Below are 27,578 nucleotides of genomic sequence, written 5' to 3' on the forward strand. Positions count from 1 at the left end.
AGTATAGGGTTTCCTCTGGGGTGATGAAAACGTTCTGCAACTAGATAGTGGTGATGGTTGCACAACACTGTGAATATACTAAATGCTACTGAATTGTTCACTGTAAAATGGTTAGAATGATAATTTTATATTATGTGTATTTTAACACACACACGCATACTCACGCACACACACAAATCCTGTAGGATAAGGTCCATGCATCCCAGCAGCATGTCATACGGGGTTTACCTGTTCAACGGTCCCTTCTGCTTTCCCACTAACTCTTTACAACTGGAACCTCTTTTGGATTACTGCACGTGCCATGCAGTTTCATGCCCCACAGTTTTTTGCTTTTGTTTTTTTTTAATTTATTTATTTTTGGCTGCGTTGGGTCCTCGTTGCTATGCGCGGTCTCCTTCCAGCTGCGGCAAGCAGGGGCTACCCTCCGCTGCTGCGCGCGGGTCTCTCACTGTTGTGGCCTCTCCTGCCGCAGAGCATGGGCTCCAGGCGCGCAGGCTTCAGTAGTTGTGGCATGTGGGCTCAGTAGTTGTGGCTCGCGGGCTCCAGAGCCCAGGCTCAGTAGTTGTGGCACACGGGCTTAGTTGCTCCCTGGCATGTGGGATCTTCCTGGACCAGGGCTCGAACCCACGTCCCCCGCACTGGCAGGAGGATTCTCAACCACTGCCACCAGGGAAGCCCTCCCCACTGTTTTTGAACTCACAGTTTCCTTTGTCTTTACTGTATCCCTTTCCCCCTCCCCACCCACCATTGTCCGGTGATCTGCTCCTCCAAGACTCCCAGGAAGTCTCCCCTGACACATCTATGTCAACACACCCATTGTGAATTTCCCTCTATATTTCATCTCAGAAGGCACAACTGAGAAACCTTTATTGCCAGGTCCACGTTTCTAGTTGCAGGGAGCATTGTATTGTTTTCTAAAACGTAAAGTGGAATGAAGCTTTAAAGTGTTTTGTATAACCCTTTGAAAATTCATGACATCTGGAACACATGAGTTTAGGGGTTTCAGTTCTAGTGTGAAAGCACCCAAAAAATACAGTTTCTGGTGATGAGACCATTTCTATCCAGGAAGCCTTGAGATTAATCTTGTCACATTTAAATATGTAATCATGACCCTGTCACATTTTTTTACACAGCTCCAAAAACTCTGTAGTGATTTGTGTTCTTGATTCGTGAGTGGTGAGTGGCTTGGCTATAAACAGCAGAGTGGGTTTTTTTTCAGCACTCATAAATTTATTTCTGAGGTTAACTTCAGTAAAATGCTGTATGGGAATCTGATAGAGAACATCGAGAATTTTGTGGTATGTGAAAAAGACTTTGTTCCTAAATGAGCTTTTCTTTCCAATCTTAATGACATCATTTATGATGTCATTTGGTCATTACATATGGCAGCTCAGAATTGGACCAGGGATCAGGCAACTCACTGTGAATAAGAATTATAACACCTAACCCCTGTCATCTCTTCTTTACCACTTGTTTATCATGGATGTAGAAGGTGGATGTGTGTATGCGAGAGACTGTGTGTGTGTGTGCGTGTGCGTGTGTGTGTGTGCATGTGTGTGTGTGTGTGTATAAACACCAGGAGAGCAGATGATCAGGAAAAAATACACTAAGGTGAGGTCATGAGTAGATGTTAACCAAATTTCTCTTTGTATTCTCCCTTGATGTAAAAACAGAACTGCCTGGTTTCTCACAAAATAGAAAGTTGGTTTAAATAGCAGTTCTCAAAGCGTAGTCTTTGGACCAACAGCACCAACATTACTTTGGAACTGTTTGAAACACAAATTCTTAGGGGCCTCCCTGGTGGCGCAGTGGTTAAGAATCTGCCTGCCAATGCAGGGGGCACAGCAGTCTGCTTTAACAAGCTCAGGTGCTTTTATGCACGTTTGTTTGAGAACGACTGTGTTAACGCGCTTAAACCAAGATTTTTCCATGCTAATGTAGGAACACAATGTTCTAGGTTGGTTAGGTTGATGCAAGCATTTTGATCTTGGAATTTGAATACAGATAATTACTGGAAGAATAATTACAACGGCTGATATTTCTTAAGGACCATCCCAGGCCAGGCACTGTGCCAAGTATTCCAATATTATTCCATTAATTCCTTATACAACTATCCCAGGACATAATATTTTATTCTCTGTTGTACAGTTAAGGAAACAGAAACTCAGAGACATGAAGTTAATTGCCCAAGGTCACACAGCTTGCTGTGCCTCTGGTCGTGCTCCTGCACTTTGACTCCCGAGCCCAGGCCATCAAGCACTGTGCTATTCCCCGATTAGTGGCAGCTCTGGTCTGGAAGACAGGATGACCTTTAGCTCCTGAGTATTCAGTTTATTACTGTTCTGGATGGTTGCCACCAAACTCATTTCCAGCTTAAGCAGCTGGGTTTTGTCATAAACATGACTTCGTCAAATGTCCTCGGCTGAGCTGAAGCTGCCTAGAAATCGCTCATCGGATTCCTGCCAAGGCCGGAGAATTGGATGAGAAGCTACAGGAAGAGAATTCTAGCCTGGGATAGTGGGGGCAGCAGAAGTTTCCCTCCAGAGCCACATGCACGGGCTCTTGTCACAGATGTGTTTACTTTCAGTCTGTGACAAAAAGTGGGACACGGGGGGTTTCCAGATGCAAGCTGGAACACAAATGGTAGATGGACGCCACTGTCAGAGCAGCAAGGCACAGGCGACGGCTGATGGAGGGTAGCATAGAGCAGATGTCTCCAGTGGTATATGAGGGGTAAGGCCAATCTCATTCCTCACCTACCTCAGAGGGCTGTTCAGAGGCGAGTGAAACGTTCTGTGACTAAGCCGTAAAGTTCTGTTCAAAGTAAGGAATTATTGTGTAAGTAATTTGATTAAAAACACTGGTGTTTGCATTAGAAGCCAGGGTTCTAGCTGCTTCCTCCACTTACAATTGTATGACCTGGACAAGCCCCCTTATAGCTCCAAACAGTCTCCTCGACGCTGCTGTGAAGGGTGCTCTCTGCCGTTGTTCAGGGCACAGCTTCTACAGCTGTAAGCTGCAAAATAAAATTCATCTAATAACGTTGATCCACTTATCTCACAGCAAGGTTGGAAGATGGTGGGTGTTGGGGGGAGGGGGTAATATAATCAACATACTATGCAAATATACATATATATATATATTTTTTTTTTTTTCTGCTTCAGGTCTTTTCAGATTGATGCAGGTACAAGGTCGGCCCCTAATAAAGGGACTTTTTTAAAGTAGCCTTTAATTCTTGATTGTGATTCAGCAGCTAGAAGTCACTGAATGTGATTGCTTTACTGCATGTGTTCACTTACATCAGCCACTACTAACTCCTGTCCGTTCTCCACATGTGCAACAGGACCCCTCAGGCCACAGGGATCTCTCCTGCATGCGGCCTCCCAGCACTCAGTGTCGGTTCTTTCCCTTTTTGAATCATGAAGTCCTGCCCTTGTTGTAGAGAGGTCCTTGGGACATTGGCTGAAGCCAGACTTTCCGAGTGCAGAGCCTGGCGTTAAGGGTGGCCCCTTGTAGGCTCTTGTGTGAGTCTGAACTCACCTCAACTACAGAAGTTTTAAGGATGCTTTATATATCCTGAGAGGTGACAGAGGGGTCCATTGTTATCCAAACTTGTTGAGTTTACCCCTAAGACTAGTGGATTCCGTTATATGTAAATTATACACAGAATTTGGGGAGAAGTATACTGATACCCCCATTTTACTTTGAAATGTATCAAAAAGATAAGGTGGATTAATAGATGAATAGTGAGATCCATCTGTAAGAAGAAAAGTGAGTGTTAATGAGAATACCTAAATGGTGCATATATGAAATTCTTTCAAATTTGCTATATGTTTGAAAATGTTTCATAATAAAATGTCAGGAGAAATAGAATGTTCTAACTCTTTGCTGCTCAAAAATGGGCTCTTAAAATTTCAGCTATCAAGGATTTCTCTTTTGTTATTGTTTGAATTTTTTGGAGGGTCAAAATATCTCCTTTATTAATGGTACAGGCTAAGGCGGAAGGTATAGCTTAGTGTGACAGCCAAGTGGACCAGCTAACTGAAGGGTGGAATTAGGTAGATTCCTCCACCCAGTTGCAGGCAGAGCTGGTCTGGGGTAGGTCTCCCCACCTTAGTGCATAACCGGGTAAGAATTACAGCACAGCACGGAGGCGCAGACAGCTTCGCCCCAAGAGGAAAAAGACAAGGAGGAATTTTCCAGTTCTATACATGTCAAAGATGAACGCAACTTGGTATAAAATTGAATGACTACACAATCTTCAAACTTTCTTACCTTAAGGTACCTATTATTAATGCTATCAAAAGCAGTCAGCATATCCAAAGGCATGGATTGATATAATATGTTCTTTATTTCATGTAAGCTTTAAGAATACTTAAATCCAAATTAAAACTTTCCATTTATCTGGAATATCTGATTCTCTAGATTTCAGTTTTTCTTCTGTTTTTCTTCTTTAAGGTAATTGTTCGAGGTGGAGGCCACATTTTGCCCTATGATCAGCCTTTGAGATCTTTTGACATGATTAAACGATTCATTTTTGAAAGAGGATGGGATCCTTATTGATGGATCAGCTACTTTCCTAAAAGAGAACGTCAAAATTTTAATCTTTGAAAAGAAAATTTTCAAAACAGAAAATGTCACATAAATAGGAAAATTATCTTTTTAAATCTGCAAAATGTTTCTCATCAATAAAAATTATCCTTGAAACAAGTGAGGTTCTGTTTTGGAGGATCACTACAAAATTAACTGTAAGAAGGTGCTGTGCATGAGTTAGAATTACATCTTTTAACTTAAGGGATGGAAAGGATGGATTCTGAGACACCGATTCAGACGGAAATGGATAAATAAATGGGATATTGGGGCCTTGAATAGGAATTTTAAATTCCTTCTAAAATGATGTGAAAAGTGCAGTAAATGAATAAAGTTGTAACTACATCTTGTTCTACAAATAACAGAAAAGTTTATCATACCATGCATCTGAAGGTGTTTGGTAAATATCCGGTAAGAACATCTGACATCATTCCAGAGGAATGGGTGACCTTATAATAGTGGTGAGGAAGAGACTTTGGAATGTAGAAAGTCTTAGCAAGAAAGGTAGCTTGGAATTCTTTGAATTAGAAATCTTATATGTAAAAGAAATGATGTACTGATTGACGATAAGCAGAGGACAGAGAACATACTAAATCTTTGCCTTTTCTTTCTTTCTTCTTTTTGTTTTGTTTTTTTTAGTTTGTCGGTTCATTTGAAATATACGCATTTATCAAACAGCCTGCAGGCCACATTAGTTATGAGCCATTTTTAATTTGGGTTTTAAATTCTGTACTTCTTTTAGCCAAATAAAGAATAACCTAATTTTGTATAATAATTGTTGGAATATCAAAAAAATTTGAGATCATCTTGCATCAAGATATATACATCTATAAATATGCATACATGAGTAATTTTCCAACTAAAATATCACATCTCGGCACATCTTTCCTATTTATGCATCACATGCTCACATCTCTAATTCTACAGCACATTTGGCTTTTTCCACATCATTTCCCCCTCATATTACCCATCTATGAATTGGCTCACTGGGGAACTAAATTTAAAAAGTCAAAGCCTCTTGCTGAAGATATTTTATTGAGTTCTTTTCTCATTTTGTTCCTAATTTCATTCAGGGTTGAGATTTTCCTTTTTTTTTTTTTTATACATGTTGTTCATTGTGCCCATATACTGTGAGACCTCAAATTGAACATTCTGATCAAAAGCAAATTTTAATTATTGCAGAGAATAAACTGGGGGAAGTGTGCACAAAGCTTTGCATATAGCCCCACATGCAAGTTAAATAGTTGCATTTGGTCCCAATAATATGTAGTGGAAAGAGCACCACCTGTGGCTGGGAGACCTGGGATTTAGTCCCAGGTGTGTCGCACGTGCACTGGATGTTTTGGATAAGTCGTCTCACTGTACTGGCCTCCCAAAGTCTCAAAGAAGATAGCCAGAAGAGATTTCTGAGGTTCCTTCCAGCTCATATATCATTGTCATAGTTGACAAGGAACCATGTTTGTTTCACCAAGGAACCATGAGACGATATAGGCAAGCCTCATTATTAGTGGATTCCATATTTGCATCCCCTACTGATTAAAATTGACTTGTAATCCCCAGATCAATACTTGCTCACTTTGTGGTCATTTGTGAACATGCACAGAGTGATGACGAATTTGAGTTACCCAATGTGCACATTCTCAGCTGAGGTCAAACGAGGCAACACTGCCTTCTTGTTTCAGCTCTCCTAATGTAAACAAGCATCCTTTTGGCAGTCTACTTAGTGCCACATTTTCTGCATCTTTGTGCTTTTGCTATTTAAAAGGACTCCCAAGCATAGTGCTGAAGTGCTAGTGTTCTTGAGCACAAGAAGGCTGTGATGTGCCTTATGGCGAAAAGATGTGTGTTAGATAAGGTTCGTTTAGGCGTGAGTTATATGCTGTTGGCTATGAGGTCAATATTATTGAAGCAACGATATATGTTAAATAAGGTTTCTTTAACACACATAAAACAAGGTTATGTTTTGATTGGATGACCAAAATGTTGTGACCAAAGGCTAGTAGGAACCAAATCCTGGATTTCCCTGGGAGCAGTGTTTCAGAACTCTAATTCAGTGTTTAGGGAGGTGTTATAGAAAATATCTACAGTGAACAGGCAGAATGGAGTGTTCTTATGGAACACTTAGAGTAGGAATCAACACAAAATCAGAGCTCAATAAGTAGAAGTGGTAGATGTTGTCATTATTTTAGATGTTGTCATTTTTATCATCTCCCTGTCCCAGGCACTAGGCCAGTGGGGACTGTTGGGGACAACATGCCAGGCCTTCCCAGAGCAACCCTAGCCAAGTCCCTTGAGGCTACAGTCCTATGGAGACTGAATCTGGCAGGAATTTTACATTAAAAGAAGGGAGGGGAGGGTAGTTCAGAGACTAAAGAAAAGCAAAATTTTGAATTTAATTGGAGAGAGTCCTTTGTGGAAAGACTCTCCCAGTTGGGTAGGCATCCTCCATGAGACACACCAGTCCATTAAGGTGCCCTCCCTTAGTCCAGACAAGAGACAGGCAGAAAGTGTCACATGACTGCCGTTACTGCAAGCAAACAACTTATATAAACAAGGGGAATTATAGTGAGGGCAGGTGAGGCATCTTCTCAAGCTTCTGGGTCCAGCATACTGCCAGTGACTGCGACATACACGCCTGTAGGATGTTATCATTGTGGTTCATTTCATAAAAACAAAGTCTTCAAATAGTAGTATCTCTATAACTCTTTGCCATGCGATGGGAAATGGCCGGGTCAGTCTCTCGTACCACATGGGCTATCTCAGGGCAGTGTATTTAAAGGAGCTGTAGAACCTGAGAATGGGTCCTGCATTCTTTCTTTCTTTGACAGAAAGACGAGGCTTGCAGATGAGTGAGTGGCTATTGTTAGTATGTCATCTAGCAGATAGTTTTTAAAAAAGTAAACACATAATCTGCCCTTTCAAGGTAGAAGTGATACTTTAAAAATTAGTGAGAATGTAATTTCTTTTCAAAAGAAATTTAATCTATGGCAAGAGCATTTTGAAAACAGATGTTTGGAAATATTTCCATTTACTGTGTGTGCATTACCAAAAAAAAAAAAAATCCTTAACTCAGGAAAAATTTCAACAAATGTCTTTACATAAAAGATGGGATTGAAAAATGCATGTTGGGAGTTAATCAAGCTCATCTAATGAGGTATTGCTTCCATTTGGATCTACATCTCTGGAATGTGTCTTTTTCAGCTCTGATGGACTTGGAAACCAAGTGTCAAAATAAACTGAACATATAACCAGACATTTGAATGTTATCTCACAAAAGGGTAATCCAAGATTTTCAAACATGACAAAGCATATTCAACACATTGCTCCTATTAAAAATACTAACAGTAATATTTTAGAAAGTATAAATATTTTGTACTACTAAAAATCAATTTTTAAGAATTAAGTATTTAAAATTTCATCCTTTATCATTTTAAAGTTTCCATTTTAATTAATATTTCATAGTATAAATGTTCTTAGTATAGTAGTGGCATGGTTATACTTTATAAATGAGTGAATAATTATACATATTTTGGTATGCCTTCAGCAATTTTTTAACAAAAGGGGTGACATAGCATAAAGGTTTGGAGAACACTGAGAGGACAGAAAAAGTCTACATTTAACAGTGGCCTTAAACTATGCACTGATTTTGTTAAGTTAAAAAAAACAAGGCATCTAAAAATATAGTATGTTTCATTTATAAGAAAGGAAGGGAGAAAGGAAGGAAGGGAAATAAAATCAAACAAATAAATAAATAAGGGAGGGAGAGAGACACACAGAAGTTTTGTAAGGAATAGAGCCTCTGGAAAGATAAACAAGGAACCAATAACGGTAGGGGAGGAAGTGTCGACAATGTGTTACTGGGCATGGGTGTGAAAGAGACAATTTTTTAAGTATATTTTGATTTTTATACCATTTTGTGCTTATGTTATATATGTAAATATTAAAAATCTGGCCCCAGGCTCTCAGAGAAAGAACTGCCATTTGGGTCATGTTTCTGTGGAAGCAGAGCCCTGAGGATAGGTCCATGGCTAAGTCTGCTCAGCAGAAGGCCAGAGGAAGAGTGTTTGGGTTCCCTGGGCGGCCTGACAGTGGAGAGGAGATGCTGCAAAAAATTCAAGAAAAGGTGGGGTTTGAGGAGGTGAGAGAGGGGGAGACTCTGGCAACGTGTCTGCTGAGATCAGAGAAGTGAAGAGTTCTGCAGAATCTGGAATGAGAAGCAGTGTTAGCCCTGCCCTCCCCACCCCCACTAGACACAAAGTAGGGCAGGGGGAGCTTGCTGAATGCTGTCGTTGCATTGTGCTGCGGGGTGGGGTGGGGAGTGACTTGATTTGACCTTTGGGTTGCAATTGTAAAGAGGCAGAAAAGCATTTCTGTTGCAGTGGAAGTCTATTGCGAGGCCCATGAGTAGGTCTGGAAGGCCCAGCCTCAACCTCTAAGAGGTTGTTACCACGAGGCGAAATAGGCCTTCCCTGGGGATTCATTTCAGCTGTAGACACCTGATTCTGTGAATCAGAAGTAATAATAACAGCTATTCTTTTTAAGCCCCTAAAATGTGCCAGATGTTCACCAAGACATCACCAGGTAGATGGTTTTCCCATTTCACAGAGGAGGTCATGGAACTTCATTGATACAGAGAGACTTGCCTGAGGTTCCTACAGCCAATGGCAGAGCCAGTCCAGATTCAAACTCATGTGTCTCTCCTTAAACTCCATCCTTTTTCCACAGAGAAGGCACCCTGCCTCCTGATCCTGAAGCTTTCTCACCTGATGACATCAATGGGTAAGTGTCAGGTGACCCCATTTGGGGTTACAGTGTATACCAGAATTAAAAATGGGCTTTATTTTTAAATATTACATACACCAGATTATAGGAAACTAGATGTTGTCTAAGAGGAACTAGTTTAAATTGGAATCCTGATTCTCTGGAAAGTACTAAGAGCTTTCATTTAATTACTTATGTATATGAAGTTCTTTAGCCATCTTTTCTCATGCTACCAGAAACGTGGTAGATAAGGCCAGAAACCAAAGACAGATCCTGGAATAAACTGCTTGACTTGAGCCCTGATTTGTCTGGGAAAGTCTGGCATTCCCTTTCTATCTTCCTGTGAATGACAAGACCCCTCCTCTTACTGCTGATGGTATGTGGGCATGGCCGTATCGATATTTATGCCATGTAAGCCCCTGGTTCTAAGTTCAGAAACCATTTCATTCTTCATGCTGAGCACTTTCGGGGTTGCTCTCTGGTCCATGGGACTAGCTGCAAAGATGAGTGATGGGGGCCCATTCAACTCCACCATCACAAAGGAAGTTTGTACCCTGGGAGGAAATACAACTACCTGCTCAGATTACCTTTTCTTGCATACTCTAATAGTTATTGCTATTATAATTTAGAAGATTTAAAAAACATTCAGAAAACAAACCTGAGAGTGATTGATTTTGCTGCCCCTAAGACACCGAGTTAGGAATTGAAAGCAGACCATTGTGATTTATATCTGCTCGACCCCAAGGAAGGACATCTGTTGGATCATTTTAAAGGGAATTTTGGCAACTTCAGGAGTGTGACGTGGGCTGTCTGCATTCCCCTGGGCTCTGCAATTGAGTAGAAGAGGCCAGGCCTGTGGTTGCTGTTCAAAAGGATTTAACAGGAAAATTCGTTGCATCTAGCCAGATCTTTTGGGTCAATATTACTCTTTTTCTTAAATCTTTAATTTGCAAATTGTTCATTGCAAAAGTTAAGTAAAAACATCCCCTCCCCAACTCCACACCATACCAGTGGTGACCACTGATAACTCATCCCAGGCTAAGGGAGGGTGGGCTACCTTGAACTCAGTACCACTAAGACTGCACCCAATGGGGGAAGACAATTACCGCCCCACCGAAAAAAATCAAAACAAGGTGTTGTTACTAGAAGAAAGGAAGCCCGGATGCCAGGCAGCCCAGAGCCAAAAAATGTCCACCATATGCAGAAGTCAAAGCTCAGTAGAAAGAGTAAAGCCAACCTCTACCTTTTGACATACAGTGGGAATACACACTGTTAATCTTCCTTATTTCCCAATGAATATTTATAATCAAAACTCACATGTACATCTAGTAATCTTTGCTGATACTTAAAATTTTCTTACATGAATCCAAGGGGAGAAGGGAAGTAAGTGCCTGACAGAATTGTGGAGGGGGAAGGGGGAGCATTGTTGGAAGAGAACAGGAAAACCAGATACATCAACATTATGAATAGAGATTCTCCTGGATCCCTGGCCCCATCACGGCTGCCATCATGCTTGCACTAGGATGTGCCATATTAAACCTCATAGGTGACAGGACCTGTTCTGGGTGCTAAAGATACAGAGACAATTTTTGCCAACACTCCCCTGCCTCTGAGACCCTCTAACTGGGGAGAGGGGAGCATGGGAGAGGGAAGGTTGGTAACCACTGCACAAATAACCATAGTCCCAGAGTGCTAAGTGCTTTCGTAGAGGAAGGTACAAAGCGCTCTGAGAGCAGAGAATAGGGAGTGATGAATTATTCCTGGGGAGGAGAAGTTTTCCAAACTGAGGGATGGAGGAAGGCTGGAGGTCCAGAGGTCAAGAGTAGCATTGAGCTTGCCTAAAGCATGAGTGCAAGTGTGCTGGGGAAATGGTGAGGCTCTGGGCACCCCTGCCTTCTCTCCTCCTGTTTTTATCCTCCCACCCCTGATAGTTCAATTATTTTGTTACAAAATCTGAATTCTCAAAGAACTACTCTAAACTTCTGTGATGGAAAAAGTAGAAGGACTGATTCCCATATTCAACTGATTTGAGTAAACCCCTAACGACCATGCTTTCGTTTTTCCATCTTGTCTCTATAGAGTTGGGGAAAGATTTCGAAGGCTATCTGCCTGTAAGTCCATCCATCAAGTGGCTTTGGTGGCATGTGAAGTGGCATTTCTTTACTGAAATCCCCACACACTGTACAGTAACATATTGGGACAGGCTGTCTTATACCAATTTCCCATCTCCCCAGGGAAGAGAAACATCCTGTAAGGAGGTCATTTTGAGATGGTCCCAGAGTGTGACTCACTGGAGGGAAATGCCAAAAGCTTTGGGGCAAAAATAAACAAAAGTGAAAAAAACACATCAATTCTATCCAAAAAAAAAAGACTGGGAGTGGTGTTGCACTGGAAAATTGAAGCTGATCTTGGGCAGGACAGAGGGAATAGTGGAGAGGGATTTTGTTTAGTAAATTGTTTGTTCAGGGTGAAATTTCACCAGCATATACTTTCCTGGGTAGGGTTGTGAGGGACAGAGGGAAAGGGATCTCTAATAAGACACGGCTCCCTCGAATGAGCTCCTTCTACCCCTGAAAAATCTTAACATTTGTTAGCCTAGAACCTAACAGGTTCTAAGAATATTTAAGAGTTCTAGTTCTAAGGTCTTTAAGAGTTCTAGTTTCTTATGCACTGAGAGATGTAATTCTCTTTTGGCCTCTTAAATAAACCATACTCCATGTAGCTTTCCTTCTAGATCATATTCTTCCCTTGCTGGGTGGTCAGAGAGTAAAAAAGATGCACCAGCCCAGGGAGCATGTGATTTTGAACCCCAATTCCAAATTTTCTGGGATTTTCAACTCCTTAGTGGAATTTTTTCTCCCTGGGCTTAAGTAGAGTAAAAGGAGTTGTTAGTCACATATTCAATTTGGAAACATTACAAAGACAAGAAAAACAATTCAATAAACTTGAGTTATTAGCATACCCCCAGTTATGAAAACTGGAATTGCGTGGTTTAAAAACACTAGTGCCAATCATTAAAGAAATGCAAGTTAATACCACAATGAGATATCACCTCACACTGGTCAGAATGACCATCATCAAAAAGTCTACAAACAGTAAATGCTGGAGAGGGTGTGGAGAAAAGGGAACCCTCCTGCACTGTTGGTGGGAATGTAAATTATTATTATTATTATTTCCTGCTTCTCACTCCACACAAATCCCTAAATTCCCAACAGAGGTACCATCAAATAAAAACAAGAGATCAGATCTAGAGAGATAGGGGAGGCATGCTTGGAAAAGACCAAAAGGAGGTACATAGGGGTGGGTCCTGAACCACCAGGGCAGCATGTGGTGCCCTCCCCAGAGAGTGAGATGGATTTTAGGGTCCCCCTTTCTCCCCTGCTCCCCTTGTCGATGCAACAGTGGCCTGGAAGGCCCAAGTACCACCGGTCTTCATGATGAGCTCTTTCTCCCCTCTGCCCAAAGCCACCGAGTAAAGAAAACAACTTGGTATTAGGAGTGGAGGGGAGGTGATGATGGGCTTCCCTGGAGACAGATGTTCAACACTGGGAAAGACAGCAGAGGAGTTGGGAATGTTGGCAATGAATAGTTGCTACTTTTCCATGTTTCTGATGTTGAAGGATTCTGGCATCTTAATAAATTCCCCAAAACAAATTCCTAATGAAAGGCATAACAATATGTAAAAAAAACTGTCTAGCAGAAAACAAAGAGAGTGATAAAACTAATATATGCCTCAAAATGGATATACAATGTCAAGGCTATTCCTTCTCACATCTTCCTGAATAGTTTTCATAAAACCACTATAAAAGGATTCTATATTTATTGGAGAGAAAAACTACATGGGTCTGCCCTGCTGTTCCTCAGGAGTTGACTGTATGTTCACCAGAGCAGTTGTTTCAAACTGTGCCTGGGCTCAAGTTCCAAATGACACACTGACTGCTGTCCTTACTCTCAGCGAGTGGCCTTGCCTCCTAGTCTACTGAGACAATCAAAAAGATCCGACAGTGTATCCCTGTTTTCTTCCTTCACCCCAACATGCTGCTGCAACATCACTGCCCATATTCCCTTTCTACCATGGCAAAGTCATGACCTCTCTTCAGAGCCTCTCACCCACAACTCCAACTTTCCGGATGGAAACTCAGATTTAACATGTCCAGACTGGTCCTCTTTCCCTCCAAACCAGAAGCTCCTCTTAGTTTTTCTTTGTCTGCTGAGAACACACCCATTCTTGCAATCACCATCCTTCTCCTGCCTTGCTCTCCGATTCAACCAGTGGTCAAATCCTGTTTACTCTACTTCAGCAATGTCTTTTGCATCTCTGTTCTCCTTTTCCCTTGAGGAAGAGAACTTCAATTCAACAATATTTATTGAGTGCCCACTATGTGACAGGCACTGTTCTAGATGGACAGAGATATAGCAATGAGCAAGCCTGGAGACCTCTCCTCCAAGGCATTACATTCTGGTGGCAGGTCAGCGTTCAAGTGCACACATACCTACAGAGATACATATTGACAAATGCCATAAAGAAAATCAAAGCACGACGCGGAATCCGGTGTGGTGGGAGGTGAGGGCACGATTACATCGGGTGGTGCGGAAAGCCCTCCTGATGTGCTGACATCCGAGCTGGGTCTGAAGGAAGGGCAGGAGGGAGCCTCGCCCATACCTGAGAGAGTATACTACCAACACTGCAGGACCAGCTGGGAGTCCTGGGCCTGTGAAGGGAATAAAAGCTCAGGATCTCATCCTGGAGGAGGGGCCGGTGCTGTCAGATTCACGGAAGCAGTAGTTCAAGGTAAAGCCCTGGAACGTGCTCAGCTTTGCTCCCTCCACCGGGTGCCACGCACTGTGTGTGCTCAGGAAGTATTTAACTGAAGGGGGGGGGGTGTCCAAGCATCAAGCACCGCTATTTATGCCATGTTGAGAAGTAATAGATAACACATAAAAATACGAATAAATATAGGATGTAAAAACGATCCATAAGCTCATAGCCCAGATATAACGAATTTTAAACTTTTAATACTAGTCCTTCTAGTCATTTATTATTTGTAGATCCTATTTCTTTTTGCATTTGAGACAACAGTATGTCCTGTTGTCTTCACTTAATCCTACTGCGATTTTTAATATCATCCACTAACTCACTGAAGATACTTAAGTGATACTTAAGTGTATCTCTAACCGGTTGCAGCAGCTTGGACAAAGTGGTCACAAAGCGGCTGATTCTTTCTTAAGGGCCACAGGAGGTGCTCAGAAGCCAGTGAATTTTATGAGGAGGGGGATCTACGGGCCACCAAACCTGTAGACTGAGACAGAGTGACAGCATGGGTCTCCTGGCTGCAGGATGCCCGCTGCTCTCTAATACAGGGAATGCCCCGGCTTCCCTGTGCAGAGGGTGTGGTCAGCATTAGCGAGATGGTGCCTGTGACTTCTCCCCCTGTCCCTCTGGTCTTGAGGCATTGGAACATTTCCTAGAGGGTCATTTTGTTCTTCTTGGGTCTCTGTTTTACCTCTAGTAACTGCTCCCACCTGTTCCTAATGCTCTTGCTGGATAAATGATTCAGCTCAATTCAGTGTCTACAACTTGTGGCTTCCTAAAAGACCAGACCATTTTGTAACACAAGGAAACATAGCTCAAACCAAGTCAAAACACCTAAGAGAAAATGTATTTATTTTCAATGTCCAGGATTATAAACTCTTCAGCTATTTAAATAAACGTGTGCATGGGTTTAAAAAAAAAATCAGAAAGACTTAACAGAAATCAAGCCTAAGCTCTTCTCTGATGCCGCCTCCTATCCTTCCATCTGCTTTCGGGACAGCTCTTTCTGGAAGAACTGTAGGACCTGTGCTGAGGTGTCCTCTTAGCCCCTGGAGAAATATAATGGGTGTGTTCATGGCCCAAAAGGAAGACACCATTAGGTTTGAGCAGAGTAAATGCAGATTTTTACAGGTGAATCAACATTGTTATAGCTTGAGGATGTTTTGGGCTGGTTGTTGAAGCCACTTTTTTGCCCATGAGCAACAAATTAATTTATTCAAGACTTGCATTACTAAAAGGAAAACAAAACTAAGGCAGGACAAAATTAATGAGAAACTTAAGAAAAGAAAATCACAGCCACCAACAGACAACCCTAAGTTTGGCTGAGATGATTAGAGCCAGATGGAGGGGGGAGCCCAAGTGACCAGATGGTTGGGACGTGTCTAAGGACAGAAGCGGCTATACATCCCCCAGCACAGTCCCAAACCTTCAAATCACTTGCAGTAGCAGAGAAGTATTTCCTATCTTCCTCTTTCTCCTCCTCTTTCCTTTTTCAGCAATGGGGACGTTCAAGGTTGGAGCTCTTTTAAATGAGAAGGCACAGTGGGATGGAGCTGGGTACCAAAACTGAGGAGTGGGGTGGGTGGACTAGAGCAAAGCATCTAGGACTTCAGTCATGATCACTCTCCCAAAATTCTGGATTTCAAAATAAGACTCCCTTCTCAGAGATAATAAAAGGTACATTTGGCTGCTCTAAGGCTGTCCTACAATCAATTCCTGGTGGGTTGTTAGACATTTTAAGCTTAACCAGACCTGTACAGATCCTCCGTCTAATTCTATCATGTGGCTTCTAATGCCTTCGTATGTAGCCTCTGGCAACAAAGCCATTTTCCAATTGCTAATATCCTCTCCCTTCAGCACTCATCCTGCCAGAATCATTTACAGCTCCGTGTCTGAACCTCCCCAGAAAAGAGACTTTTTTCTCTTCAGCGAGATAGTTTCCGGAAAACAACCCTTTGCACGGGACAAATGAATATAGAAGTTCTGTTCATTACAATTAGCACAACAGTGAAGAAGTTCAGGGACCTCGGTGCTACATAAAGGAAAAGAATGTCGCAGAAGTTCTTTAGGTAGTATTTTTAAATTTATGATTCTTATCACATTTGCGACTTCACCCATTTAGTGAAGAACACTAGTTCGTTCATCATATCAACGCTTTGTTAATGTTTCAATTCACTCCAGAAGCCCTTACGAGAAGCTTGCGTGAGCTCTATAGAGACAGGGACTTTGGTCTCTTGTGTTCAACCCCGGACTCATACAGCTTCTAATAGAGTAGCTGGCACTTCACAAGTGTTCATTAATATTTACTGTTGAATGAACCGAGGTATTTTCTAATGGGAAACTGAAAGTCTGGCCATCATTTGATTTGTGGTGTTTTGTGTGAAACAGAAGTGTTTCTCTAGCTTGGGGTTAAGAAGGGAAATTCTAGTTTCACTCTTAGGAAGCAACAAGGCTCTGAAAATAGATTTTTATCTAGCTTTCTTTAAAATTTCGATCTACCACTAGGTATTTAGAAAGTCAACCCTTTCTTCCATTACAAATAAAAACTCCATCTTCTGTCATAGCAGTACTCCTTTGTCAGCTACAAGCTAAGCCCTGTCTGTAATAACAACATATTCCTCACCCTATGTTATGCCTAACAAGAGGATTCTAGGCTCGGGTAGAAGGGACAGACTTCAAATTACATATGCTAAGATGACATTTTCTCAATTCTCTTCATCTCTGGGGAAACAAAACAAAAGTAGAATGTACAGTCCCAAAATACTCCATGTTGTTTTATTTTTAATCATTCTTAGCTATTTGATGCAGTGGTTGAGGATTTGAGAAAATACAAAATTTCCACCTCTTCTTTTCACTGTTAGAAGAAAGCTGATTTAATAGAACTCTAACAACTGTTGGCCAAATCCCAGATGAAGCTGTGCAGTGATTCTGAAGTGACTCTTTAAAAGTCTCTCTTATTTACAATGAAATTATAAACTAAAATCTAGACTGCTGTAGAATCTTTTCCCAGAAAGAAAAATCTGTTCCAAATGTGCTGACAGCTACAGAGAAAACCAGTGGTGCTCCTGACAGGAAAACTGGGCTGGGATGAAAGAGGCAGAGCTGAATCCTTTGACTGAAATTCAGATGGAGATCTAAGAGTTTTCTGGGTTTTCTTTGAATGTGAGCATAGGGAATACATACCAGCAAGAGGTAAAACCAATTCGTGTTGATGTCAGACCTGGTACTTCTAATAGCACCTTCCTCTGCTTCACAACTTGCATGTGGAATTCCCATGAAAAGAAAAGCACATGCATTAAGAGATCTCCAATGGGCCGTTGAGGATTTGCAGATGGAATTTCCATGTTCCTCCTGTTTTGATAGTTTTAAAACCAATTACCATGAAATGTGGATGTGATCCAGTTGTGGACTTAGCCTGTGGATGTGGCTATCGAGAAAATGAGCATATCAATGGACGATTTATCTTGGATAACTGCTGTTTAATCTATTAAATGTTCAGTATAAACTATTTTGTTAACTGTAGTAGAAGCGATCATAAATCACTGTTATGTGTGATTATTACTGAAATATAAAAAATGCCTTATCATGTTTTTGGACTATTTGGAAATATAATTAATGCATATCTTCTCGGATTCAGCCTCATAAACAGGAAATGTGATTTAACAGCATTTAAGCTTCTGAGAGTTAAACGGACTTGGCTGTTTACTTCTCCCTGCATTAGCTGGGTTATTAGAAGTGTATTTTGTTAATCTGACTGACAATGAGGTTGACAGTATAACAGCATTACCACCAAAAGCAGCTTTGATTGTTGCCTTTAATTAGAATTTTCATACCATAGCAGCTTAGATTTGCCAGGGATTCTTGCTTTAAAGGGATTATGTTGAAGATTATAAAAGTAGAACCCTCCTGGAAAAAGCCTGGATATTCATCTTAGGAACTGCAGCCCCACATCCCTATTGGCCAAGTTGCTTGTGAATGTTTGAAGATTCCTGTCACACTATAAGTTGCTGTGAAAGTGTAGAGCAGCTAAAGAAAAATCCTCCCAAGGAAAAGGCTGATTGGGAGTTGGCATGGCAACTGTCAACAGGACCCAACCTTTCCCATTTTAGAAAACTCAAATAAATCTAAGAGCTGGAAGTAGAATGCCAGAATGATCTGAATACCTAAAAGATGAGAAGATAGCAGAAGTGCTGTTTAATTAAAGAAGATACAATCAGAAAACAGAGTAGAAGGATGGTGTTAGCAAAGAGCTAAAGAGGCCTTCATTCTTTCGTCTAGCGGAAGCAGAATATCAGATGGCTGAGATGGGGACTGAGGCAGCCTCGTGGGGACGAGGGCATTGTGCTGGGCTGGGCAGCCTTCCAGCCCCGAGGTGGACCAAGGGGACAGGCCGCACAGGTGGAATTAGAGCACTGCCCACAAATCAATTAAAATATTTTATAATTAAGGGAAAATGGTTTCTAAGGAGCACTGCCTCCAGGAAAGGGATTTGGAGGAAGACCAATAATAAAATTAACTGGACCTCGATCTGAGCCACAACGCTATGTGGCAGTGTTAGCTATGTCATCAGCTTCTTTCTCAAGAGAAAACCTGAGCCCCATTCGCATGAAGGCATGTAGGGCTCTTCCCAGACTGCCAATCAGATGACACATTCAGATGACATTAATCATAAGGGAAGAGGCACTACTAAAACTTCTCTCCACACCCCATTAACATATTCAAAAGGTGATATAAGATCCAGCCTCAAGGTGCTTGAAATTCATTTGGAAGAGATAAGACTAGCATATATGTGGACAGTACTTTAGAATATTTATTAAGCAATAAATAACTAGCTGCAGATGGACACTCTCTAGATTCTACAGTCTAGTTGAATCTCATAACAGCCATTTAGATCCCTGCATAAGAACTTTAGCAGGTATCGTTCCAGATTGAGGAAGAGACAAACATTGCCAAATATATGCCTTGACGATACTTTCCTAAAATGGAAATGTCTTTATTGCCCTTACTGATGAAGAAAGAAGATTGAGAGCAACTTAAGTATCCATTATCTGGGTCTTCTTACATAAATATGGTGCACTTTTTTTTCTTTTTTTAAACTAGAGAATGAGGAAGCTGACTTTGTTCTGATACAGAAAGACCTCTGTAGCACTCGGTGTCCAAACAGGAGAGTAGAAACCACTATATATATTTCAAGCAGAGAAGGTTGCAGTGTAGGGAACTGGTTAAAAACTGCTGGAAGTGCTAGGAGCAGAGAAAGGAGGCAGCTGTAACCTAGAATGGGAAGCTGCCACTGTCCCTCGGCTGGATCCTATGAGTGGCTACTTACTGCCAGTGTTGCCGAAACCACCCCCAGGCTTGTGGAGCTTGTAGCACAAGCAGTCAAGCCCAGCTGCACAATCTTGCTGCTGCCAGTAGCCGGGGAAATGATTAATCTCTTTCTCTCACACTGGGACCTACTACCTATGCCTCCCATTGGAAGAACCTAACAAGAAATTGGCCAGATGAGTGAGTCTGGAAAAGGGGATGGAGAGTATCTAGAAGGATGAATTCGGACCTAACAGCCAAGAGACACAATCTGGTATATCCATTCTTTTGCTACTCAGATCCACACATTCCATTGTATCCATCCAACGTCATACTTCCGCGTCATATAAATGAATGTAGGCTCACTCTGTCCCCAAAAGGGGGGTAACACAGAGTGGCACCGCTATAAGGAGGCAGCCTCAGCCACTGTATTGAGCTCTGGGTGATGTCAGTTCTTCTCTTTTAGTCACCATAGCACCTTGGATATTCCTTAACCTAAAGACTAAATTGTAAATTTAACCACCAACGACACTCAGTGTTATGCTTAACAAGCAAAGAAGAAATTGCAGAGTTGCAAAAGTTCTTGTTTTGGTAACTGGTAACAAAACTAGTTGATTGATAATGATAATAGTTGAATAATAATCGTTAATGAGCTTCTTCCAGTGTCTAACCCACGTTCCATTTGCCTTTAACCAACACTTCAGTTGTTTGGGGTTCCTTCCTGGCAAGATGATTTAAACCTTCCTTTCTAAGGAGTGTGACTATTCCAATAACGTTTTTTTCCACAATGGAAAGAGTTCAATGTAATAAACTTTCTACTAGGTGGCTGGCTGGTCTCCCTGGGGAATGATGCCGCATCAGGGCTCAGCATTAGTCTCTGCTGTCAGCAGCTTAGGCATCCAGCAGTGACAACAGCCAGAGCAGCCTTGCGGAGGGGAAGTCCATATTGTTGAGCCCACACGCGACTTGGCTTCCTGCCACAATGGCCACATCCTACGTGAGCCTACTGAGCAAGCCTCAGGGTGGCTGGGAAAGGGGCTGCCTGCTGACATCCACAAAATGGGCATCCCGTCCAATTGGTTACTGAGAGCCTCATTCCGGATGCCCTACGGTGAGCATTCACATAGGAGGGTGCCCATATTTAGAGATTCATCTGCAAACGTCTTCCTCAGACTCCTGTGCCACCAATATACCAAACCACTAGTCACCCACGAATTGGCAAATACCCCTACTCTGGCCATCTCTCCATCCAGACAAAGTGGACAACTGCTCAGGGTTCAGCCTTGAGAGAACTTCTCTTACCGCATTCCTGCTTTGGGCTATAATGCTTCTACAGTCCACATCTATCTGATGCCTTCAAATTGTAAGGGACCATCTGTGAACCTGGTCCAAACAGTTTCTTCCCCCACCATCTGTCAATCCCAAAAGGACAAAGGTGTGGGTTGAGGGAGACTTACAGTGCAGCAAGAGGAGATGCTATGGGAGTAGGAGCTGCCTGCTCACGGAGCTCACCTGCACATTCAGGACCTGCTCAACTCCAGTCTGGTGTACACTGCCTACACTGGACGACAATTGCTGCTGTGTACGCCAACCGTATGGCTTGGTAGATCAGTGTATTGCTGCAAAACAAATTATCCCCAAACTTAGCAACAAGCATTCATTATCTCTCATGGTTTCTGAGAGTCAGGAATCCAGGAATAGCTTAGTTAGAAAGATCTGGGTCGGGGGTCTCTCACGAGGTTGCAGTTAAGCGTCAGCCAGCGCTTTACTCACCCCGAGGCTTACCTAGACATGCTGTAGGCCAGGGATTCTCAAGTGACAGCAGTTTTGCTCCCCCTGGGATATCTGGCGATGTCTGTAGAGATTTCTGGATGTCACAACCGGACGTAGAGGCCAGGGATGCTGCTAAACAACATCCTACCATTCGCAGATAGCCTCCCGCATTGGAGAATTATTTGTCCCCCAAATGTCAACACTGCTGATGCTGAGAAACGCTGCTAGGGAGGCTTTTTCTGCTCTGGTCCCCACACAAAACTCGGCAGCTTTGTGGATCACTCAAATGTTGCTTTGAACAATACCCTCAGAAAGAGGCTATGTTATCTCAAAAATCAGGAGATAGAGAACACTGTAGCTCTTTCTCAGTGGCAGGTGATACAAAGTATAGCAATTTGCCCTTCTATTTGGAGAGGAAATGCCCACGTTTCTCAGACCCCTGGACCCCTTAGAAACTTCACTGAGGTAGTAGGCCTTTGACTTTTCTTGGCGTTTCTCTCCCATCCTCTGGCCTACATATGTCTTATTAGGGCATCGAGAGTATGTGCTGCTTCCTGCTCACCGTGTCAATAATGTAATATATTAGCATGGTGTTCTGGGGAATATCAAGATGATCAAGGCCCCTGCAGACTGGATGTTGTCAGACAGCGGAAGAGTCACAGAGGTCTGAGGTAAGACAGGGAGGGTGTTTTGCTGATCCTGCTAATTGGGAGCAAACTCCACCTGGGGATCTTTGCTAATTTGGTGTTGAGGAAAAAAAGCAACCGCCAGATCAATGGTTGCCTTCAAAGCACCAGAAGCAGTGTTGTGTTATCCAGTAAAGAGGCTACATCTGGTCCGGTACCTGAATGATTCCATAAGAATCCACAGTCATTCTCCAATAACCATCTTCCTTCTGTCATGCCAAACAGATAAGTTAAATGAGGATGTGGTGGAACAGCCCCTGTATTGTTCAAATATTAGATGGAAATACTAATCTCTGCAGTTCTCCCAGGGATGTGGCATTGCTTTTAGTTTACTCTTAGGTAAGAAGAGGAAATTCCAGGTGGCTTCTGCATGGTCCTGCCTACCATAATAAGGCTCATCACCCAGGTCAGGGAATCAATACAGGGGTTCTTCTAGTTGCTGAGGACACCTATTACAGCTCTATTCAGGGATGGGAAAGTAACCATAGTGGGGGTGAGTAGACCCACTGTGAGGCAGCCACACCCCAAAATTTCATTTATTGTTTGATCACCACACGAGACCCCTACCCCCAACCCCTCTCCGTGGTCCAGAGGCATGTTGGAACTTTACAGATTAGCATCGACTCAGAACTCACGCTAGAAATTTCCCAAAGGCCTAGACAGTCCCCCTTCCTCACTGCAGTTACCCTAGTTAATGGCTGCAGATCTTCCGGAGAAGACTTAAAGGAAGATTGACACTAGGTACTTACAGCAATGTTACAGGGTCCCTTCTAAGGCTTCCCAGCCTCTCCTTCTCTTAAGGTCAGAGTTCTCAGACCTTAGCATGCACAGGACTCAGCTGAAGTGCCTGCTAAAACAAAGACTGCTGGACCCTCCTCCAGAGTGTTTGCGTCCGTAGGGCTGGGGGAGGGTCTGGAAATTTACATTTCTAACAAATTCCCAGGTGCTGTCGCTGCTCCTTGGACCCAGCTGCAAAATCAGACATTTCTATGTCTTTCAGCTGATTCAGATCTGAGACTTGGGTGATGAGCTATGACTCTACATTGAGCTCAGGTTTCTAGTCACTGGATCTAGAGATTTCCCAGTTACATAAATCAAGTGATTCCTAGTAGAATTCCGATCTGTTTTGGTCCTAGGGCCACCATGGACAATGAACAAACATCAAAGATTCTCGTGTGCTGAAATACTCTGCTTTGCTGCTGCAGACACTCTGCCCATTATAGTAACTGCACCCACCTTGCTGCTGGCTGTTAAGGGCTGCCACTTGGCTCTGCCCCTCCAGAAGCCTGTCACTGATGGAAATCTGGAAGTCTGTTTTAATGAAGGTGTCTCCTTTCATCGGTGGGTTTCTGAAGGATCCCCACATAAGAGAGTTACCTTAAAATATCTGCCGAGTCTGGAGAAGACTGACCACAATAATATCAATCAGGAAAGATCTTTTCCATTCTTCTTACCACTCTGTCTCCCCAGATCTCCATCCTGGAGAAGCCAGAAACTGTGGTTAGCATAATAGGGTAACAAGAGGAGAAGCCCTGCTTGGACAAAAAGAGAAAAAGCTGATCACAACCCCACCCCTACTGCAGGCTTAGAGGATGAGAAGGTTTATCTGCAAAGCAAGGTTTTAACTATTACACGGAATTTAATTACTAAAATGAGTGGGGTTTTGCGATTTAAAGTGACTGACTGCAGATCCATTTGTATTATTGAAGAGTCACCAGACAACTCAGGGGTCTGCCTGAATTTTCATCTAGGCTATGGTAAAGAACTATCCCATGGAATGGATTATAGAAGATACTTGGAAATACAAATAATGTTGCTTTGCAATTGAACCTTCTAAGACCTGCTTGTTCAATGTACCAGTTATGATGGCAAATGATGTGGAAACACAGAGGTGGTTATATCTCCACAGAGAAGGTAAGAGATAAGACGGCGTGCTCCCAGACACAGCCACAGCTTCCCAGGTCCCCAAAGGAGATAGGCAGCTGTGGATGGTACTGTCTTGAGCACTGAGGGTTCCACTGTAGCCTAGAAGTACACTCGTGGGCTTTTATTCCCTCCTGGCCCTGCCTCACATCTGTCTGTTCCCGAGACTCTGCTAACGTGCCTACACACTCATGGGGTGCAAAACAACCCCTGTGTTTCTGAGTGTTAACTAGGAGATTGGGTGAAATGAAATGCAATTTCACAGAGTATCACCCAGGAGGCTCGGACTTTAGATCTGCCTGCATTTCATTCCTGAATGTCCCAAAACCATTTCTTGGAAAGTATATCATTTCCCCCCTTTTCAGTAAATGCTAAAACAAGCATTTTAAATAAAGCATTTAAATACACAGATAAGTCCATTTCTGGATTCTGTTCTTTTCTTCCCTTAGATCCCTTAGCTTATGCCTGCACTGGCACCAGAAGAACAGCAAAAGGGCCAGTGGGACTAGAGCAGAGAGAGGAGCAGAGTAATAGGAGATGAGATCAGAGAGGAATGTTCTCAGGGGGTGGGGGGAGAGTCACATTCTGCCTTTAAACTCTGTGAGCCATGGAAAGGTTCTGAGCAGGGGGTGATGTGATTTGATAGGTAATAACAAGATCACTCTGGCTGCTGTGTTGTTCTATGGAGAACAGATGGTGGGGGGGGGGGCGAGAATGGAAGCGGGAAGTTATTGAAATAATCCAGGTGAGAGATGACAGCTGCCTGGACTGGGGTGTTGCAGGTGGAAGTGCCAAGACGTGGACAGAATCTGGATATATTCTGAAGGTAGAGCCAACAAGGTTTCCTAGTGGGTTCGATGTGATGTGTGAACAAGTGGAAGAAAAAAGTTTTAGGGAAATACCACACTTTAGACATGTCTAACTTGAGATCCCTCTGATATGCAAGTAGGGATATCAAGTAGGTAGTTCAACACACAAGTTTGTGTTTAGAAGAGAGATCCAGGCCAGATCCAACCAGACAATTTGAGGTCTTTGAGACAGACAAGGTATTTAATGCCATGTGCGTAGACTGGATTGCCAAAGGAGAGGCACAGACAGGGATGAGGTCCAAAGACTGGGACCTGGGGCACTCCAACATCAAGATGTCATGGAGGGACTTCCCTGGTGGCACAGTGGTTAAGAATCCGCCTGCCAGTGCAGGGGACACGGGTTCCATCCCTGGTCCGGGAAGATCCCACATGCTGCAGAGCAACTAAGCCCGTGCACTACAACTACTGAGCCCATGCCCCTAGAGCCCGTGCTCCGCAACAAGAGAAGCCACCACAATGAGAAGTCTGCACACCACAACGAAGAGTAGCCCCCGCTCGCCACAACTAGAGAAAGCCCGCGCGCAGCAACGAAGACCCAATGCAGCCATAAATAAATAAACTTATTTAAAAAAAAGAAAGAAAAGACGTCATGGAGATGGGAAGAAACCAACAAAGGAAAGTGAGAAGGAGCAGTTTGTATGGTTGAAGGAGAGTGTGGCATCACTGAAGCCACGAGAAATGGTCCAAGAATAATGGATGGATCAACCCTCTCAAAGGCTGCTCACAAGCAGAGCAAGATGAAGACTAAGAATTCACCACTACTGAAGCAATGGTCATTGGCAACTTGCCGGAAGCAGTTTTGGTAAAGTGGTGAGGCTGAAAGTCCTAACTGGAGAAGATTCAAGAAGGCAGGGAAGGGCTTCCCTGGTAGCGCAGTGGTTGAGAGTCCGCCTGCCGATGCAGGGGATGCGGGTTCGTGCCCCGGTCCGGGAAGATCCCACATGCCGCGGAGCGGCTGGGCCCGTGAGCCATGACCGCTGAGTCTGTGCGTCCGGAGACAGGGAAGAGAAGGATTAGAGACAGTAAGTGTAGACATCATTTTTCTAGTAGTTTTGCCACAAAAGGGAACCAGACAAATGGGGCTGTAATGGACTGGGCAAGTGGGGCCAATAAATGGTTTTTTTCTTTTAAGATGCAAGAAACAAGAGCATGTTCGTATTCCGACTGATCCAGTAGAGCGGGAGACACTAATGATATAAGAGAGTGAGGAATGAATTGCTAAAACGATGTATGGGCACCCATACAGGCAAACAGGCACCCTCAAACACTTCTGGAGATACTGCATACTGGGTCAAGCGTTTTGAAGGGAAACATGGTATCATGTATCAAAATTATAGATGCCCATATTCTTGGACACAGCAGTTTTATTTTCAAGATTCTATTCTGAAGATATTAGCATCTAGGTGCAAGGACACATTTTCACATTATTTATTAAACACTGTCTATAATATCAAAAGCCTAGAAAAAAAACTTAAATGTATATGGATAGTGGATGGTTAAATCCATACCTGGAATACCATGCAGCATTGAAAATGAGCTTGATCTACATGTACTGTTCTGGGGAAACCTCCAGAATTACTTAAGTGAAAAACATCAGGGTACGGAAGAATACATGGCACCTGTGAAAAAAAGCAGAGAATAAGATGATGTGCAAAGATGGAGCTATAAATTGATATAAAACACATGTTTGTATGTGCCTGGAACACTTCTGAGAGATGTGGACCTACTTCCCACTGGATATCCTTTTCTAATGTTTCAATTGTTTGTAAGAAGTGTATTTATTATTTTTCATTAAAAATTAATAAAAATAGAAAAAAATCTTTGCTAAAAGGAAAAATGTAAATTAAAAACTTCTGTCTCTTACTTTATTAATGTAAAGGAGATTTTCTTGTATAATGTTTAAGGGAGAAATGCCATTATCTTCTAGGTTGTTTTGGAAGGAATGGGGAAAAAAATCCTTTTAAATTGATTTTTACTGAAACAGCAAGGTCAATATTTGCAACACTGGGATATAAATTCTCTTTATGTTTATCCAATATAAAAGATTTTTAGTTTCAAATATAATATTTTAAGTCAACTATAATTCAATCAAGAAAAAAAGATTTTTAATTTCAAAGTGTATTTCTGTTGGGCACACAATAGGCATCCCATAAAAACGTTTTGGGTTGAATCAGATCACTAATTAGATGAATGTCAACCGTAAGCATTGGGAAATGGAATTTAAATACAAGACATTATTGAGGCTCCCTTCTTTTAAAGGTGAGTTTGTGGGACTTCCCTGGCGGTCCAGTGGTTAAGACTCCACGCTTCCACCGCAGGGCGCGTAGGTTCAATCCCTAGTCAGGGAACTAAGGTCCCGCAAGCTGTGGCACTGCCAAAAAAAATAATAAAAAATATGTAAGGTTTTAAATAAATAAATAAAGGTGAATTTGTAGGTGTGTATACATGTATGTGTACTTAACATAGATTAGCATTTTTTCTTTTTAGTTTATTGGATAGAACATAAGGGTGCTATGAACTAAACCAGAAGGTTATTTTGATATAATTTAGCAAACAAGTTAATTATGTCATTAATAATGAGGAAGTTATCAATTACGAACAGAAAGGAAAATGAGGTGACCAATCGGCAGTAGCAGAAATTATCCTTGAGGTTGGAGTTTAAAAACACATTTATACTGAATTCAGAGGATATTTTAAGCACAAAGGTTCTCATATTACTAGTTCTTAAAAATAAAGAACTATCCATTAGATACTTCTGAAAAGGGAAAGTGGAAATTCATCATTTTTAGTGTGTCAGCCTGGAATCTCTTATTCAGTACTTTCATGAGCCACATTCATATTGAAGACCACATTGATGAT

The 27,578-nt window shown here is 42.3% G+C and overlaps 1 protein-coding gene and 1 long non-coding RNA gene across 2 annotated transcripts in view; one reads left to right on the top strand and one right to left on the bottom strand.

Annotated features, from left to right (window-relative positions):
• CPVL (carboxypeptidase vitellogenic like) overlaps positions 1 to 4,702 on the top strand; it is a 113,291-nt gene extending 108,589 nt beyond the window's left edge. Inside the window, exon 13 of the mRNA XM_027102309.1 lies at positions 4,459 to 4,702. Within this exon, the coding sequence (XP_026958110.1) occupies positions 4,459 to 4,563 (105 nt within the window). The 3' untranslated portion in view covers positions 4,564 to 4,702. The remainder of the gene's footprint in view (positions 1 to 4,458) is intronic.
• On the bottom strand, positions 4,346 to 27,033 carry LOC113618279 (uncharacterized). Its single transcript, XR_003431951.1, has 8 exons — positions 26,228 to 27,033; positions 22,677 to 23,406; positions 21,804 to 22,136; positions 21,254 to 21,323; positions 20,981 to 21,087; positions 20,771 to 20,880; positions 17,348 to 17,515; positions 4,346 to 4,579 (listed from the first exon to the last, which is right to left on the bottom strand). It is a non-coding gene; the product is annotated as an uncharacterized LOC113618279 (long non-coding RNA).
• Positions 27,034 to 27,578: the final 545 nt, after the last annotated feature.

The sequence above is a fragment of the Aethalodelphis obliquidens genome, unplaced genomic scaffold, assembly GCF_003676395.1.
Source record: "Aethalodelphis obliquidens isolate GAN/ISIS:26980383/991018 unplaced genomic scaffold, ASM367639v1 scaffold5, whole genome shotgun sequence".
NCBI lineage: Eukaryota > Metazoa > Chordata > Mammalia > Artiodactyla > Delphinidae > Aethalodelphis > Aethalodelphis obliquidens.